General features: G+C 47.9%; 1 protein-coding gene across 6 annotated transcripts; it reads left to right on the top strand.

Annotated features, from left to right (window-relative positions):
* Nucleotides 1-6,138: 6,138 nt before the first annotated feature.
* ACP6 (acid phosphatase 6, lysophosphatidic) lies at nucleotides 6,139-13,896 on the top strand. Of its 6 annotated transcripts, none has more exons than XM_074900849.1 (10): nucleotides 6,139-6,357; nucleotides 7,133-7,261; nucleotides 7,352-7,482; nucleotides 8,107-8,186; nucleotides 8,959-9,046; nucleotides 10,604-10,736; nucleotides 11,457-11,557; nucleotides 12,932-13,027; nucleotides 13,231-13,396; nucleotides 13,724-13,896. In XM_074900849.1, exons 1-10 carry the CDS (start codon nucleotides 6,220-6,222, stop codon nucleotides 13,862-13,864), a joined length of 1,203 nt encoding a protein of 400 aa, XP_074756950.1. In that variant the 5' UTR covers nucleotides 6,139-6,219; the 3' UTR covers nucleotides 13,865-13,896. The 6 variants fall into 6 exon arrangements, with proteins under 6 accessions (XP_074756950.1, XP_074756941.1, XP_074756960.1 ...); XM_074900840.1 differs by having other exon boundaries at nucleotides 6,139-6,414; XM_074900859.1 differs by lacking the exons at nucleotides 8,107-8,186; nucleotides 8,959-9,046 and having other exon boundaries at nucleotides 6,139-6,414.

Genomic DNA, 13,896 nt, shown 5'->3' with positions numbered 1-13,896 from the left:
CAAAGGGTTAAACGCTGCCACACGGGAGCACATCTGCCACCGTGTCAGACTACCGAGCCTCAGGATGGAGCATCTCAGCCACAATGAAAGACTGGCAGCTCTCCCACCGCATCCGGACAGCTCCACCATGCAGACATGGAGAGTCCACCTGACACGGCTGCAAACAGCTTATCCAGCTTGCTTCTGGAGGCTCCTACTTATCTCAGCCTTCATTTGCACAGGAAAAACAGTCTTTCAAGTTGAAGAGAAAACTGGCCTGCTGTTATCCCAGAGAGGCGCATAATTGAGTCGGCATGATGCTGCAGACTACCAAATGCAGCAGATGGCTGTAGGCATCATCCAGTTTAGGATGACAAAGTTCGAACAAAAGAAAAACAGAAGGCAGGGAGTGCATCTTCTGTGCTGGGTTACAGGGCAGGGGATGAACCTTCAGACAATCGGTAGGTTGCCCACCACACAGCCAGCTTCCAGCTCTCCCGCTGCCTCACCAACAACAACCAAGCCTGTAATTTAAAAGGAAAAGAGAGGGAAAAATCACGTGCTCCCAGGCAAAGAGGACACGAAACAACTGACTGTCTGATACCCTGATATTCTAAAAATCTACAGAAGAAAATCTCCAAAAATGTCCTCGTGATACCAACACTAAATGCCATAACTCTGACATCCAGGACTATCCCACATAACTCGCAGGAATTCAGAAATAAAATTATGAACTGTAAATATCAACACATGCCATTTCACTGCTGAGAGGTAAACTGCTGATGTGAAAGCATGAAGAAAAGGACATGAGATATACAGATCTGTACACTGTACCATGAATGGTGCCTCACAGGAAGGGCTTGGTCTGCGGTGGCATTTAGGAGTTTATTTTTGCTGATTCCACCCCAAAGGATCACAGAAATTAGGAGAGGAAACATTCCTTCCATTTCCCCAGGTGCCTTGGTCACAAAGCAGCTGGCTACAAGGTTCACAATGACAGTCTGTCAGATCAGAGTGGACAAGAGTGATGCAGCTCTACAGGAAGCAATAAAGCACACTTGAACAATTTATAAATAAATTTCTGCTCTTTGTGAATGCAATACAGCTTATGTACACACTGCGGTCACCGATCCTTGCAGGACACAGAGACACCATCATTAGCTCTACAGTCGGAAATGGCAAAAGGTCTTTTGGCCACAGGGTAAAGCAGCCTGCGATTCTGAACATGAACAGGGCATCTATTCTTGCCCATGTTGCAAGAGTGGACACCTGCCAGTTATAACACCTGAGATCTCAGTAGCCATAGCCACTTCAAGGTAGCAGAGCGAAAACACTTTAACTGTACTCAGAGTGCCAGTCATGGGGACATTTTAGGGTGGAAGGAGTATCTGGAAAGGTAGATAAATACTTTGTGCTAGAGCAGAGCAGCAGATACTCTACCCAGAAGTGGTTCTGGCAAGCAAAGTACCTGGCCATTGAGACATATTCCATGCTCTCCATGCAGTTCACTGAGCTGCCCCAAAACAGGCATGTGCCCCACAAGACCAGGACAGGGAGACATCACATTTGGCATGAGGTGCTTGTGGCTACTTTGGGCAGTCACACCAGCCTGGTTATGCCACCCTCCTCCAGCAGCCCGCATCACTGCCAGGTTCCCAGCGCAGCTGCAGCCTGTGTTGCGTAGAGCTGTGGGAGAAGCCTGCTCCCCTTGCTGAGTAAAAAGCACTTGGGAAGGATCCAAAGAAGCCAAGGCAATATAAGTCTATTTTCTGACCCCTACCATTCAGGCAGAAACACACACACCCGCCACAAAGGGCTCTAGCCCTTTGTTCAGGGAGAAGGTGTTCACCTAATCCAAGAAACAATAAAACACTGAAACTCATCAGGCTAAATTGTTTCTTTGGTGGGTATTTTTAAAACACTATTTAATTTCAATCCACATCATGGTACAAAAATCTAATCATGATAGTTGGTTGCATACCTTATCGACGTATCAACCACACAATGACTGTGGCTTCGTCAAACTACAAAATTCACTATGACTCAGTTTCTTCTTCAGGAAAATGAGCATGCAAATGCAAGCTTATCATACAGGAGTGTACTGAGGTGTGATACATTTGTGAAGCACTATAAAGAGGCAAATGATAGTAATAGTAATATTTCACAAAGGTAGTAATCTTTGTAGTTTGGTTAAATTCCAGCCAGGAGGAAATTTGCACTCTGCTTTCAGCGTGGAAGGTTTTCTGAAACTTGCTTGTGTGTTAGAGTTCATTAACTTCCCTCAGCGGAACAAAACTCACCCACAGTGGCCATTGGATTAGCCTTCTGCTCCTCATCTGGTCACAAAAAGCAACAGAAGGGTAAAAATAACAGGTCCTTTGAAAATGTTTCTGTAAAGATGATGCATCTTAGAATAAATTTCTACACAGTTGGACAAAGAAAAAAAAAGGGCAGCACCATTTGCTAAAAAATTGACAGCCGCTTGCTATTTTGGAGAGCTCTCCTCTAATTGCATGCACCTGCTGTGGCATGGTATATTCTAAAATATATCTTAACAGTAATGCTGCTTGGCAGCAGCCGAGTCCCCCCAGGAGGGACCCTGCAGCCCCAGTCTTCACAGCTTCACAGAAACTGGGGTTTTCTTCCAGGGTAACATTTGAATGGAAATTCAAATAAATTAACTGTGAGCCTCTTTTCTTGTTCCACCTCTGCTCATTCCTAGCACATCACCTCTCGCTCTCTTCCTCCCTCCCTCCCTCCCTCCCTCCCTCCCTCCCCCCCTTAACTACATTTTCCTATTCCCTCTCCCCTCACCCTGCCACAACACAAGATTTAGGCTTAATTCCTCATTTGTTATTTTCTTAGCTTCTGAAAAATTCTTTCCTTCTCTCTCTGCTCTTGCCATGTCTCTGTGTTTCACATGCTTTAAGCTCAGGAAACTGAGGTAACCCTTTCAGAACGGTAGTGCTTTGAGAGACACAAGATCACCAGATCTCCCTATCTGCAGATCCTGGTGGCTGTGCCAACCTCTCACCACCTGCAGCAGCTCCTTCCTCTGGCCTTTGTGCAGGTCACCATCCTCTCCTTCCTATCCCTTCGTCGGCTCCCTGCACACACCAGCTGCCTCTGCCTCTTCTGGTGCCCCCTGCCACTACCCCTCCAACCAGAGGTCCTGTGAGCTCTGCTTGAATCAATGCTGCCTACTGCTCCTAAGAGACAGAGGCATTCTCAGAATGGACACTCAAGGGACTTGGCTTCTATGCCCAAGTCTTCCTCCCAACACAAGACAAATTATTCAGTTGTCTTTGCTCACAGATTTCTATCTGTAATATGGTATTTGTACTGCAGAACAGTTTAATGATTCTTGACTTTGAAGTCTGGCAAGCACTGAAGCACTCTGGTGACGGGTCACAGATGAGTTTCCAGCAGGTCCCCCTGGGAGCGGAAGATCCCAGATCTGCCGAGTGGACATTTACAGGCAACTGCGTTCAGCCTGCCTTGAGCTTTTTTCCCAGCCGAGGTATCAGCTGGGCACCTGTAACAAATGTATCCACATGGAGCTCCTATTTCTTTCAGGGGCAAGCTCATGGGAAACAATCTTGTCTCTCTCTTCAGGACTTCTTTAAGTGCCTCCAGTGGAAATAATGGAAAGCTAGGAAACAGGGAGGTAGATGGGATAGGAGGGTATGCTGGGGATGGGGACATTGTCTTCTCATCCTCACTGTCCCACCTGGCCCCAGACAGCACAGGCAGCCCATGGGTTGCCAGCACTTGCTGTCGGTGCTAAGATTTTGAATTCAGGGGGGTCTGAATGCCCCCCTGAAAAGGGTCTCTGCTGATGTAAAGGGCTGCTGATGCTAGGCCAGCAACCATGATGTCAGCCCTAGTGTTAAGCCTTAGGGGTGGCTTTCTAACATTTGCCCTCTGCATCACTCACGGCGCGCCATCGGCAGCAGACCAAAGGAAAAGCAGCAGGAAGCATACAGATACCAGAAAGCTCAGAGTCCAGGTGGGCAACAGCCCCGCATGTTTCAAACCAAGCAGAAAATCGAAATCTTAAATAGAGGCAAGACCTCCCCCAGAGGAAGGGATGCTCTGGACGAGGGAGGCAACAAAGCACTGAAGGGACTCCTTTACCCTTGTAACAAACCATAGGCACTTTATGAAGCCCGAGACACCAACATCTCACTGCAGCAACCTCCACTTAGTAGCTTTCCTGAAAACCTCGTTTACTGCAGATACCCTCTTTGCCCCAGTCTCCACAGCATTTTTCTGGTGTGTTTTTTCAAAGACCATGATTCACCAGTTCCAGAATTGCAGGGAGTGCTCCAGCTCCCAACAGACAGCATCCACTTCCAAATGGGAGAATCAGAAAGAGGGAGATAGCGAGTGCAGTGTAGTTAGGTCTGCAGTTATCTATGGACAAGTTAAAGAACTGATCTTTACAAGCAGTAAAGTAACTGTTTGATAGCTTCCATCATCCCAAATTTCTATAAAACTTCCCCTGATCTCCTTGGAGAGTTTTAAAATGTTGACAAGAGTAAAGAGAATTGGGGGGAAGACAGAGGACAAGGGTAACCAGGAAAAGGAGGGCACCAAGAACCATCAGCACCAGTAGGAAGAACGAGGGGGATAAAACAGGAAAGGGAGTACTGAAACCTATAACATACATGAGGAAGCAGGATGGCAGCCAAGGGGGAACACAGAAATCCCTAATAAATTTAAGTCAAGTGGATGTGGCCTAAGGCAATTTGCTTGTTCCCTGATAAAAGTATTAGTTATGCCAGAGTGATGTCACCACCAAGTCTTGAACCAGAAGATTCACAGGAACCAAGGAGACATGAACCTGACGACTGCTTTATAAGGTCCAAGAAAGGCACAGTTCTCTAGCTTTCACATATATCAAAGTTATTAGCTACTATGCTAAAAAGATGCTGAATAGCATTGAAGTGGTAATTTGTGCAGACTCACTGGTCCCCCACATCACTGCCAGGAAAAGAGAAGCAAAGATTTGAAGAGACAAGGAGTGGAATGTGCACCTCCAGGCACTGGGTTCACATTCACCCTGGGGTAACTTCACCAAGTGCTGCCGGGGGATGCCAAGAGGCAGCTCCAGTGTTACAAACAACCGTGAACCCCTCCAGGTAACATCAGGTTAATGACATGGTGGGGCGATGCCTTCACCCACCTCCCTGCTGCAGCTCATCTCCAGCCCCGGCAAGGCCAGCGCTGTGTCAGCTCCTACAGCCGTGGCGGGGAGAGAACAGGCAAGACCAGTTCAGTGATGGTTGGACTGGATGATCTTCAAGGTCTTTTCCAACCTAGACAATTCTGTGATTCTATACTGCCCACTGCACCCTTCCCAGCGTGCCTGCACCTCGGCATCCAAACTGAAAAAGATCTTGTTTAGCAAACTCACAGTGAAAATAGCCTTCATTTAAACAACAGATTGTCGTTGCCACATTCAGCACCAACCGCAAACCTTTGCTGGTGAGGTTAACAGGGTGACCGAGTACAGGTGGGGACAGAAGCTACAGGGGTAAGGGGCTGTTCCCTCCCTCAGCAAAACGGTGCCATTCACAGCGAACTGGAGGGAACTCGAGAGGGCGGTTTCTCCCGCTGCTCGTGCTACATCCACACAGGCCGATTAAAGAGCAAAGCGCTGTGCACAAGTCTATAAACCCGTATGAGATTTGAGCCGAACGAACCATCGCCCCTCCCCAAAATTTCCTTCTCGTCAGCGGCTGTTAATAGGCGGGACACGCAACCGGGCGGGGAGGAACTCGCCCTCCTCGCAGGCTCTTCCCTCGGCACTCAATTCAATCCACCGAGCCTTCGTTCAACCCAGCGCGCCTTCAGAGGGAGACGCTGGAAGATTTAAAAAAAAAACAACAAAAAAACCCCACCACCCAACCCCCCCAAAAACCCGCAAAACACCAACCACAAACCCCACAACAACCCAGACGGGTTTCTCCCTGGCGGGACACCGTCCACTCGCGCCCGGTGAGTTCGCCCGCAGCGAGAGCCCTGGGGCCTCTCCCCGCGGGGAAAGAACTCGTGAAGGCGGAGAGAGGAGGCGCGCCGAAGCGCCGCTGACGGCCGCCGCCCGCCCCGGAAGCGCGGCCCGCGGCGCAGCGCCTGCCGGGAGCTGTGGTCCGCGGCCGGGCCGGGCCGCCCAGCGGGGCACTCCGCTTCCCGCCCCGGAAGCGCGGCGGTGCCGGCAGCGAGCGGGTCGCCGCCATGGGCTGGGGGACCCGCCTGGGCCTCTTGGGCGGCCTGGCCCTGTGGGCGCGACGGCGGCGGCGGGCGGCGGCGGCTGCCGCCCAGGAGGGCGGCGCGGGCGGGGAGCGGCGGGACCTGGAGCTGAAGCTGGTGCAGGTGGTCTTCCGGCACGGGGCGCGCACCCCGCTGCGGCCCCTCCCGGGGGCAGAGCCGGTGAGGAGCGGGGCGGCGGCCGGGGCGCGGCCCAGCTACTGCCTTGCTCCCATCAGCCTGTAAACGGGTTTTTTTCCCCCCTTCCTACCGAGAGTAAATTTGGGGAAGGCGAGGGGATTTGGGAGTTAAAAGTGGGACGGCGCCGGCGTGGTCCCAGGGCCAGTTGGTGGGACGGTGATGGCAGAGGGAGGGAGGCCCCGGGGATGGGCGTCCCGGCGCGGCGGCGGTAACACGAGTTGCCGCTGCTCCGCGGGGCTGTCGTCGCTAAGGCCCAGCACCGAGCCGCTCCCCGCAGCACCGCCCGGTACAGCTGATCCGCGGAACAACGGGCGCTTCCTCGCTTCCGCGTCGCTGCCCCCAGCCCTGAGAAGGCAGCCGCTTGCGCGGGCAGATGCTCGTTCTGGTGGTTTGCTGAAGAAGCAGTTCAGCGTGAGACAAAGAGCCGCAACGGAGGTTTCCTGCAGATTCTTCTCCTGTAAGGGGAGGAAGGCAGGTACTGCTTTTCACGCACATCCTCTGTGCACGATGCACGGCACAGCAGCAGATCCGAGACGCAGCACTGCTGCCATTCCTGTAGGCGCTGTATGAAGCGATCAGTTCTCCTTCGCTCCGTGTTGTGGTATTGGCAAGGCAGCACACAGTAACAGCCCAGCACTGGTGTAATGCTCCTGAAAGTCCACGTTTTCCACTGAAGCACTGTTTGTTTGTTTTGAAACAGGTGGAATGGCACTCCTCCCTTTTACACGTACCTGCTCAGACCAAGTTTGATTACACGGTGACTGCCCTAAATGGAGGGCCTCAACCTCCCTCGCCCTATGACGAGCAATACAAAAAGACCACTTTCAAGGTGAGGCTGTATTTCATGGTGGTTTCATGTTCCCTCTGTAGACTTGTTTACTTCCCTATTCCACTGGAGACCCTTTTTCTTTGCACTTAGGGTGGTGCAATTGCAGGACAGCTGACAACAGTAGGGATGCTGCAGATGTTTGCCCTGGGGGAAAGGCTGAGGAGAAGCTATGTGGAAGAAGCCAACTTTCTCTCGCCAACATTTAAGCCTACTGAGGTCTTGTGAGTCTCAGTTCCCTCCTGGACTTTCCCTTGCTTTCTCCCTCCTAACACATAGCTCCATGCTACCCTTCTCCACCCTGTAGCAGACTGGCTGGCCCCTGGGCTTTCATCTTTGCTCAGGCTGCAGAGCCCAGCCCTAGAACTCACTGGGGACACAAAGCATCCAGTTGCCCAGCAGTCCTGAGCAGGATGCCAGGGACAGATTCATTCACCTAGGCTTAGCTGTTGACAGCAGGATTATGTATCTTTGCCATGAGTAAAGAGGAACAGGCATTTCTGGAGTACGGTTTTAACTCACTGTAGATGAAATAGCTAAAGTTCAGTGAGATGAAGCACACCCCTGCTGCTCACATCAGTAATGCTGGGAAGGTCTGGTTTAGGATGCGATAAAAATTACACCAGAGAAGGGCCAATTCATTAACTCTGCTGTCTCTGAAGGAAAGTTAAAGGGCAGTTCAGATATAGGTGTCTATTTAAGATAGCTATAGTGAGGCAAGATGAATCCCTCCACAGGTTTCCAAAGCCACAGCGAAAGCAGAACCCTCAGTTCCAACTTCCCCAGCTGCAGCAACATCCAGCATGAAGGAGAAAGTGCTGCCTCACAAATTGCTTTCTCTCTTTCAGCATCCGTTCCACTAACATTTTCCGGAATCTGGAGTCCACACGGTGCCTGCTAGCTGGGCTGTACCAACAGCAGAAAGAAGGTTGGGGAGTCTTCTGACCAGTGCCCTTCCTTTCTCATTTTCCCCTAGAGGCACATACCTTGCAGATCCCAACTCTCTCTAACTCCTTGTTGTTACTTCTTCCCTGGTTGTTTGCACCTGGCCCTCTTCCTCATACTCTCCTGGTTCTGTATGCTCTTTATCAATTTGCCACTTGCTCCCTCTTTGTGTAGCTTTCTGCTGGTGCTCGGATTGGATCTGTTGCCGTGAATGCTGCAATTTCAGACCTATTGATCAGGTTAGCATTAACCCGCTGCAGAATCAAGAAGGCAAAAAGTTCCAGGTCCAACATTCATGAGATGCACATGTGAAAAATGTTTCTCAGAGAAACCCAAGTAGCTCGGCCAAGGTCCTTTCCAAATTTGCAACAACTGTTTGTATGTTCTAGAAATACACTCTGGGTCTTGATGATCTCACCTCTGCTCCCTCCGTATTCAGTTTCAGGAACAAAGAGTAGAAGTGACTTATCAGAGGTCCTCACATGTCATGACACAAAAACTGATTTCTGGCACGTACAAACACTAGAAAAAATGAACACACGACTAGAAAAGTTTTACAAGGTGTGCAGCAGACATCCTGGTGGAATTAAACACTGTGTGCACAGAAACAAGCACAGGGGCTTGCAGGTGATAGCTCGTGGGGAATTGATAGTTGACAATAACGGACTTGAGCAAAAAGACCGTGGGAGTGATTAAAGCAGTCTAAAGACAGCAGATGCACTAGTGATCACATAAGCTTCCTTCTTGTTCCACAGGATCTGTTGTCATTGTCACTGATGAAGCAAGCTCTGAAATGCTCTACCCCAATTACCACAACTGCCAGCGCCTGAAGTGCTTGAGGAGGTAATTGCCAGCCATACCTCCCCATATGATTTCACTGCTGTTTCATTTCAGCAGTAGTAATCTCAAAACAGCACATTTTCTTCCCATTTCCCAATTTCTTCCCCTGCCACTTACTGTTCTTTGGGAATGGTTAGCTAGTTGTATAAAATACTCAGTGAGGGGAGTCATATACCAAGCAGTGGCAGCAGAAGAAAAAAAATAGACCTTTTTCTTGAAAGACCAATTTAATTTAGTCTGTGTCTAGCAAACACTCATTACCAGCTAATGTGCAGCATTGCTGCAGGGCAGAATTAATGTCATCTACATCCCTTAACAAGCCTTTCAAGTATAAACATACTGGGCCTCCTTTTTATATTCAGCTTCTGGTTTGGGGGTTATTACAACATTCCTGTCGCATTTATACCGTGAAGAAACTGAAATCAACTCAGCCTTGACACATTTAACAAAGACTAATGAAGTAAAATAAGGAACATCCTGCATTGAAAGAACACTCATGTTTGCAGAGTCAAGTACTCTAAATGCCAGGTTGGGCATGGGGTGGAAACTCAACAAGAGAGGCAAATGTATTATATACTTGGGTTAGGTTATACATTAGCATGTTTTCGTCCAAAATGGAAGAGTTGTCAGAATTCACTTACAAAACCTCATTATATAGCTTGACTCTTCAGGCAAAAGGTGGTTCTGGCAGTGGTGAGGCAACAGCCCATAGAAGCAGTCCATTCAGCCTCCTCTAGTAACAGCAACTGTCCAAAACCAAGTAAACTGCAAGCTCTTCCAGTCCCCGCCAGCCCACCAACTGAGCGCACTGTGACCACGTCAAGCTGGTTTAAGCTGCAGTGAGAAACATTGCCTCAGCTTACAGGCTACCTGTGCCAGAACATCTAGAACATTTGATTTCAAACAGAAACTAGAGCTGTTCCTAAAAAACCTAAAAAGCAAACTTAAACTTTTCCCACCTCCTCCTCAACAGTTCAGGGTCAGAGAAAACAAAGCCTATGCAACATAACTGTGCTTGAAGTACATGGCCAGCACGGTTATTCTCAGCTAAACTTTTAAAAATAAAATTTAAAAACTGTGAAGACGCAAATGGCTTCTAACAAAGTGAGAAGTGAATTTAAGCTAGAAGTGAGTATCTAGGTGTTTCCCTTTTCCCACACCATAGAGCAATCAGTTCAAAGCTTCTACCCTTTCTTCTTTCACAGGCAGATAAAGGCTACTCCCTGAAGACAGAGACTTGCACTGTTCCAGTATGACCAGATCTGTTAACTGATACACAGTCCTTATGGGAACCACTTCTGAGGTGTTCACATCTCATCTTAATTTTTTCCCTCGCCTTTGTGAGAACAGATAGCCAGCTCTGATCATTGACATCTAGACACAGTGTCTGTCCGTTTTGCAACTTAGACTCCCAGTGTCAATAATCCATCATTATCATGTAGTGCTTCTCTTCTACCCCTCACTGATGTGAGACAACTCCACTGGGCTGGGGTCATAAAAAAAACCTAGGAAGTCTGATTTATGAAAAGTTTTTGTTTTGTTTTCTTAATTCCCTGACAGGCATAAGTTGAAGAATGCTCTGCAACAGCCAGGTATCTCTGATGACTTGAAAACAATTAAGGAGAAGATGGGCATTGATGGTGATAAGCCTGTGGATTTTTTTCTCCTCCTTGATAATATTCTTGCTGAGCAGGTGAGCTGAGCAGTTCTGTTGCGCTGTCACAGAAAGAAACATCCCTTTACCATGCATATGGAGGAAACCAGAGAGTACCAACGCCCACTGATACCAGTGGGTACCCCAGTACCTTTCTATGCAATCCAGAAAGTTTATAGAAATAGCGTGGCCTTCTTAAAAAGCAAGATGTAGAGTCAGCCTTGCTCTAGGGTGGATAAAGACTCATCTCCAGTATTTATGTGCTTATGTTGAAATCCAGTATCTCTTTCAAGTGTAGTGAAGTAGAGCTAAGGGAGCAGTTGGGCCTTGCTTACCCCATTAGAGTGATTTCCCTTTTTTGGCAGTCAGCACCTAACAGAGTCATCTTAATCCTGGTTCCAGCATACTACCTGTGAGCCAGACTGCATGTGCTACTGGAAGGAAGCTAAGCATATTTATAGCCCAGTTAGTATCTCTTTTTTGCTGGAGCTAATGGTAATTGGTCTGGCAGTTGGTTGAATAGCTCAAGGTGTTACACTCCCTTCACACAGAAATACATCCCCACGAACAAACATCCATCCTTTTGGTACACAGAGCAAGTCTGTATGTTTAAAACCATCCTAGAACTCCTCACCTAAATACCATAGTACAAATGCTGTGACAGGAACAGCTGTTTTCTGTGGGCAGTCATCCATGTGTCTTCAGCCTGGGTTCAGAAAGGGTCAAACCCTGTTGTTGTGCTACATCTTCTCCTTTCAGGTGCACAATTTGCCAAGCTGCCCTGTGCTGAAGAACTTCCAGCAGACAGTTGAGCGTCGATCTGTTGACTCGCTGCTTTTCCTTCTGGAGTATGGTTCAAGGTGATTGCTGTATCCATGCCTCCAACCTTAGGGGTTGTCTTAGGCTTACCCAGGGTGGATGAGCTACACCAGCTTACTGTGGCAGACAGAAGTCCTTTCTGATCTGCTGCATTCCCCCCACAGAGGCTACTGCTCCCTCACAAAGTCTGTACTTCAGCCATCTCAGTGTAAAGTCTGGTGTCTTGAGTCAGGAACGTGAGCTAGGATAAAGGAGTCTGCACTGAGGAGGACAAGATGTGAGTTTACATTCTGTTTTGCTGACAGTCATGAAGAGACAGTAGTAAGCTACTGAGGTAGGCAGCGAACACCTCAGTTGCCACAATTGTTAAGTGAACCTGTATCAAAGGCAAAAGCAGATGAGAATAGGACATGCTTCCAGCCTGAGCACCATGGCTGCACAGATGAGGCTGCCCTTGCAGCTGCACAGCTACAATCTGAATTCCAACCTGGGAAGTTTATCCCAGGAATGGCACCTGCATAGCTGGGCTGAAAAGTGGTGGTGGTAGTGGAAAAGGTGATGCCAGGCTCTGCACACATGTAACTACTTGCAAAAGAATCTGCTGCTACACGTAGTTAATTACCTCCTCCACAGTTTTTTGTAAAGGTGGCCACGTTGCCAGCCTAGCAGCTGGTTTCCTTTCAGATTCATTCACAGCTGCCATATTCTCCAGCTCTTAGGTGGTGGTATAGGACTGCCTTTTCTGTTAGGGCAGTTGCCTTTAGCCTTTTCTTTAACTTGTATTAGAGATCTTGGGTACTGAAAGACAGATTTCCCCCACTCCCACAACACCTGGGAGAGCCACAGTCACACTCATCTCCATTTCCACTGATTTATTCATTGAAGTTTCTTCACACTGGAAGTTGTCTGAAGATCTCCTCTAATACAGGGATAAAACCTAATTTTTAAATATAAGTCACCACTTCCTTGAATCCTGCCCCTCCCCTTCCCACCAAAGATTCCAACCACTTCAGTCGCTGTTTTGCCTTCAACTACAGTCATCTTCCCTAGCTGAAAAATCACAGCCAGGGAAACAAAACAGCATTAGAGAACATCAGGTGTTTCTAGACTTCCCTTTATGTGAGCCACACCTCATGAGACTGCTTGTTAACACCTCCCCCCTCCCAATCTGCAATCACATTGGAATCTCTGTGGTGACGATGCATCTGCTGAAATAAAAAGTAACCACAGGAATTGCATGTAATAGTTCTTAGCTACACTCAGTGCATGTTATCAATTTGCAAGAGTTTTGTTATCAATTATGTTATCAATATGTTATCAATTATGTTATCAATTTGCAGGTTTCCAGGTGCTAGTTTGAAATTATTTAATTTGAAAGTTTAAAAACTAATAATTTATTTCTGCTGCTTTTATAGAGAAGTTATCCAGATGTGTGTTGGTCTCCTTTTCTATACCTTACAGAAGAACATTACAGAAGCAGTAGATCCCTCATCTCCAGCTGAGAAGGCCAGGTACAGGGCAGATCTCTTCCTCTAATCTTTATAAATTCTGACTTGTTGTCAGTGTGAAAAGCTGGTTCAGAAAGATGTTGAATGTGTGGGGTAAAGAGACTAAGTGCTCATCTGCTAGAAAAAGCATGAGTGCTACTGGCTATCCATGGAGGAACACTGCTAACGTTTTAGGTTTGTTTTTTTTTTCCTTCTCTTTTTATCAGAAAGCTCTTTCTCTATGCTTCTCATGACACTACCCTTGTTCCTCTCCTGGTGGCACTGGGCACCTTTGATCACAAGTGGCCACCTTATGCTGCAGATGTGACCCTGGAACTGTATCAGCACCGGCAGTCCAGAGAGTGGTTTGTTCGCATGTCTTACCATGGAGAGGTGAGATCCCAGGGGAAGTCCATCTTACAGACCTTGGGCTTTTGGTTTTGCCATGCATGAGTGCAAAGCTATGAAACAAGACTTACTCTGATCGTGCCATCAAGCCAGCTAAGAGTAAGACACCTAGAGCACATCCATGATAGCCAAGGTATCTTTTCTGTTGAGCTGGCTATTGATCTAGCGTGAGTTTAGGCAAAGGCTTTAAACCTCTGACTCTGTGTCTTTGCCTCAACTAGCATGTTTCCCTGCCACAGAATGCATCAGTATCAGCACAGAAGGGCTTTGGCAATACATGTGATCTGTGATTTTGTCTCTTTGCCTTTGCAGGAGCAAGTGGTGAAAGGATGCAGAGAAGGCCTCTGCCCACTCGAAGAATTTCTACAAGTTCTTTCACAGTACTCAGTCAGTCCAGAGGAGTACAGTAACCTGTGCTCACAAATGGAGGGGAATCAGCAAACTGACTCATGATTTGTCTTAAATTAAAATTTTTATTGTCACAA

This window comes from Athene noctua, chromosome 1, assembly GCF_965140245.1.
Source record: "Athene noctua chromosome 1, bAthNoc1.hap1.1, whole genome shotgun sequence".
NCBI classification, from domain to species: Eukaryota; Metazoa; Chordata; class Aves; order Strigiformes; family Strigidae; genus Athene; species Athene noctua.
The sequence above is the reverse complement of the archived record's forward strand: the minus strand, read 5'-3'. Positions and strand labels throughout refer to the sequence as shown.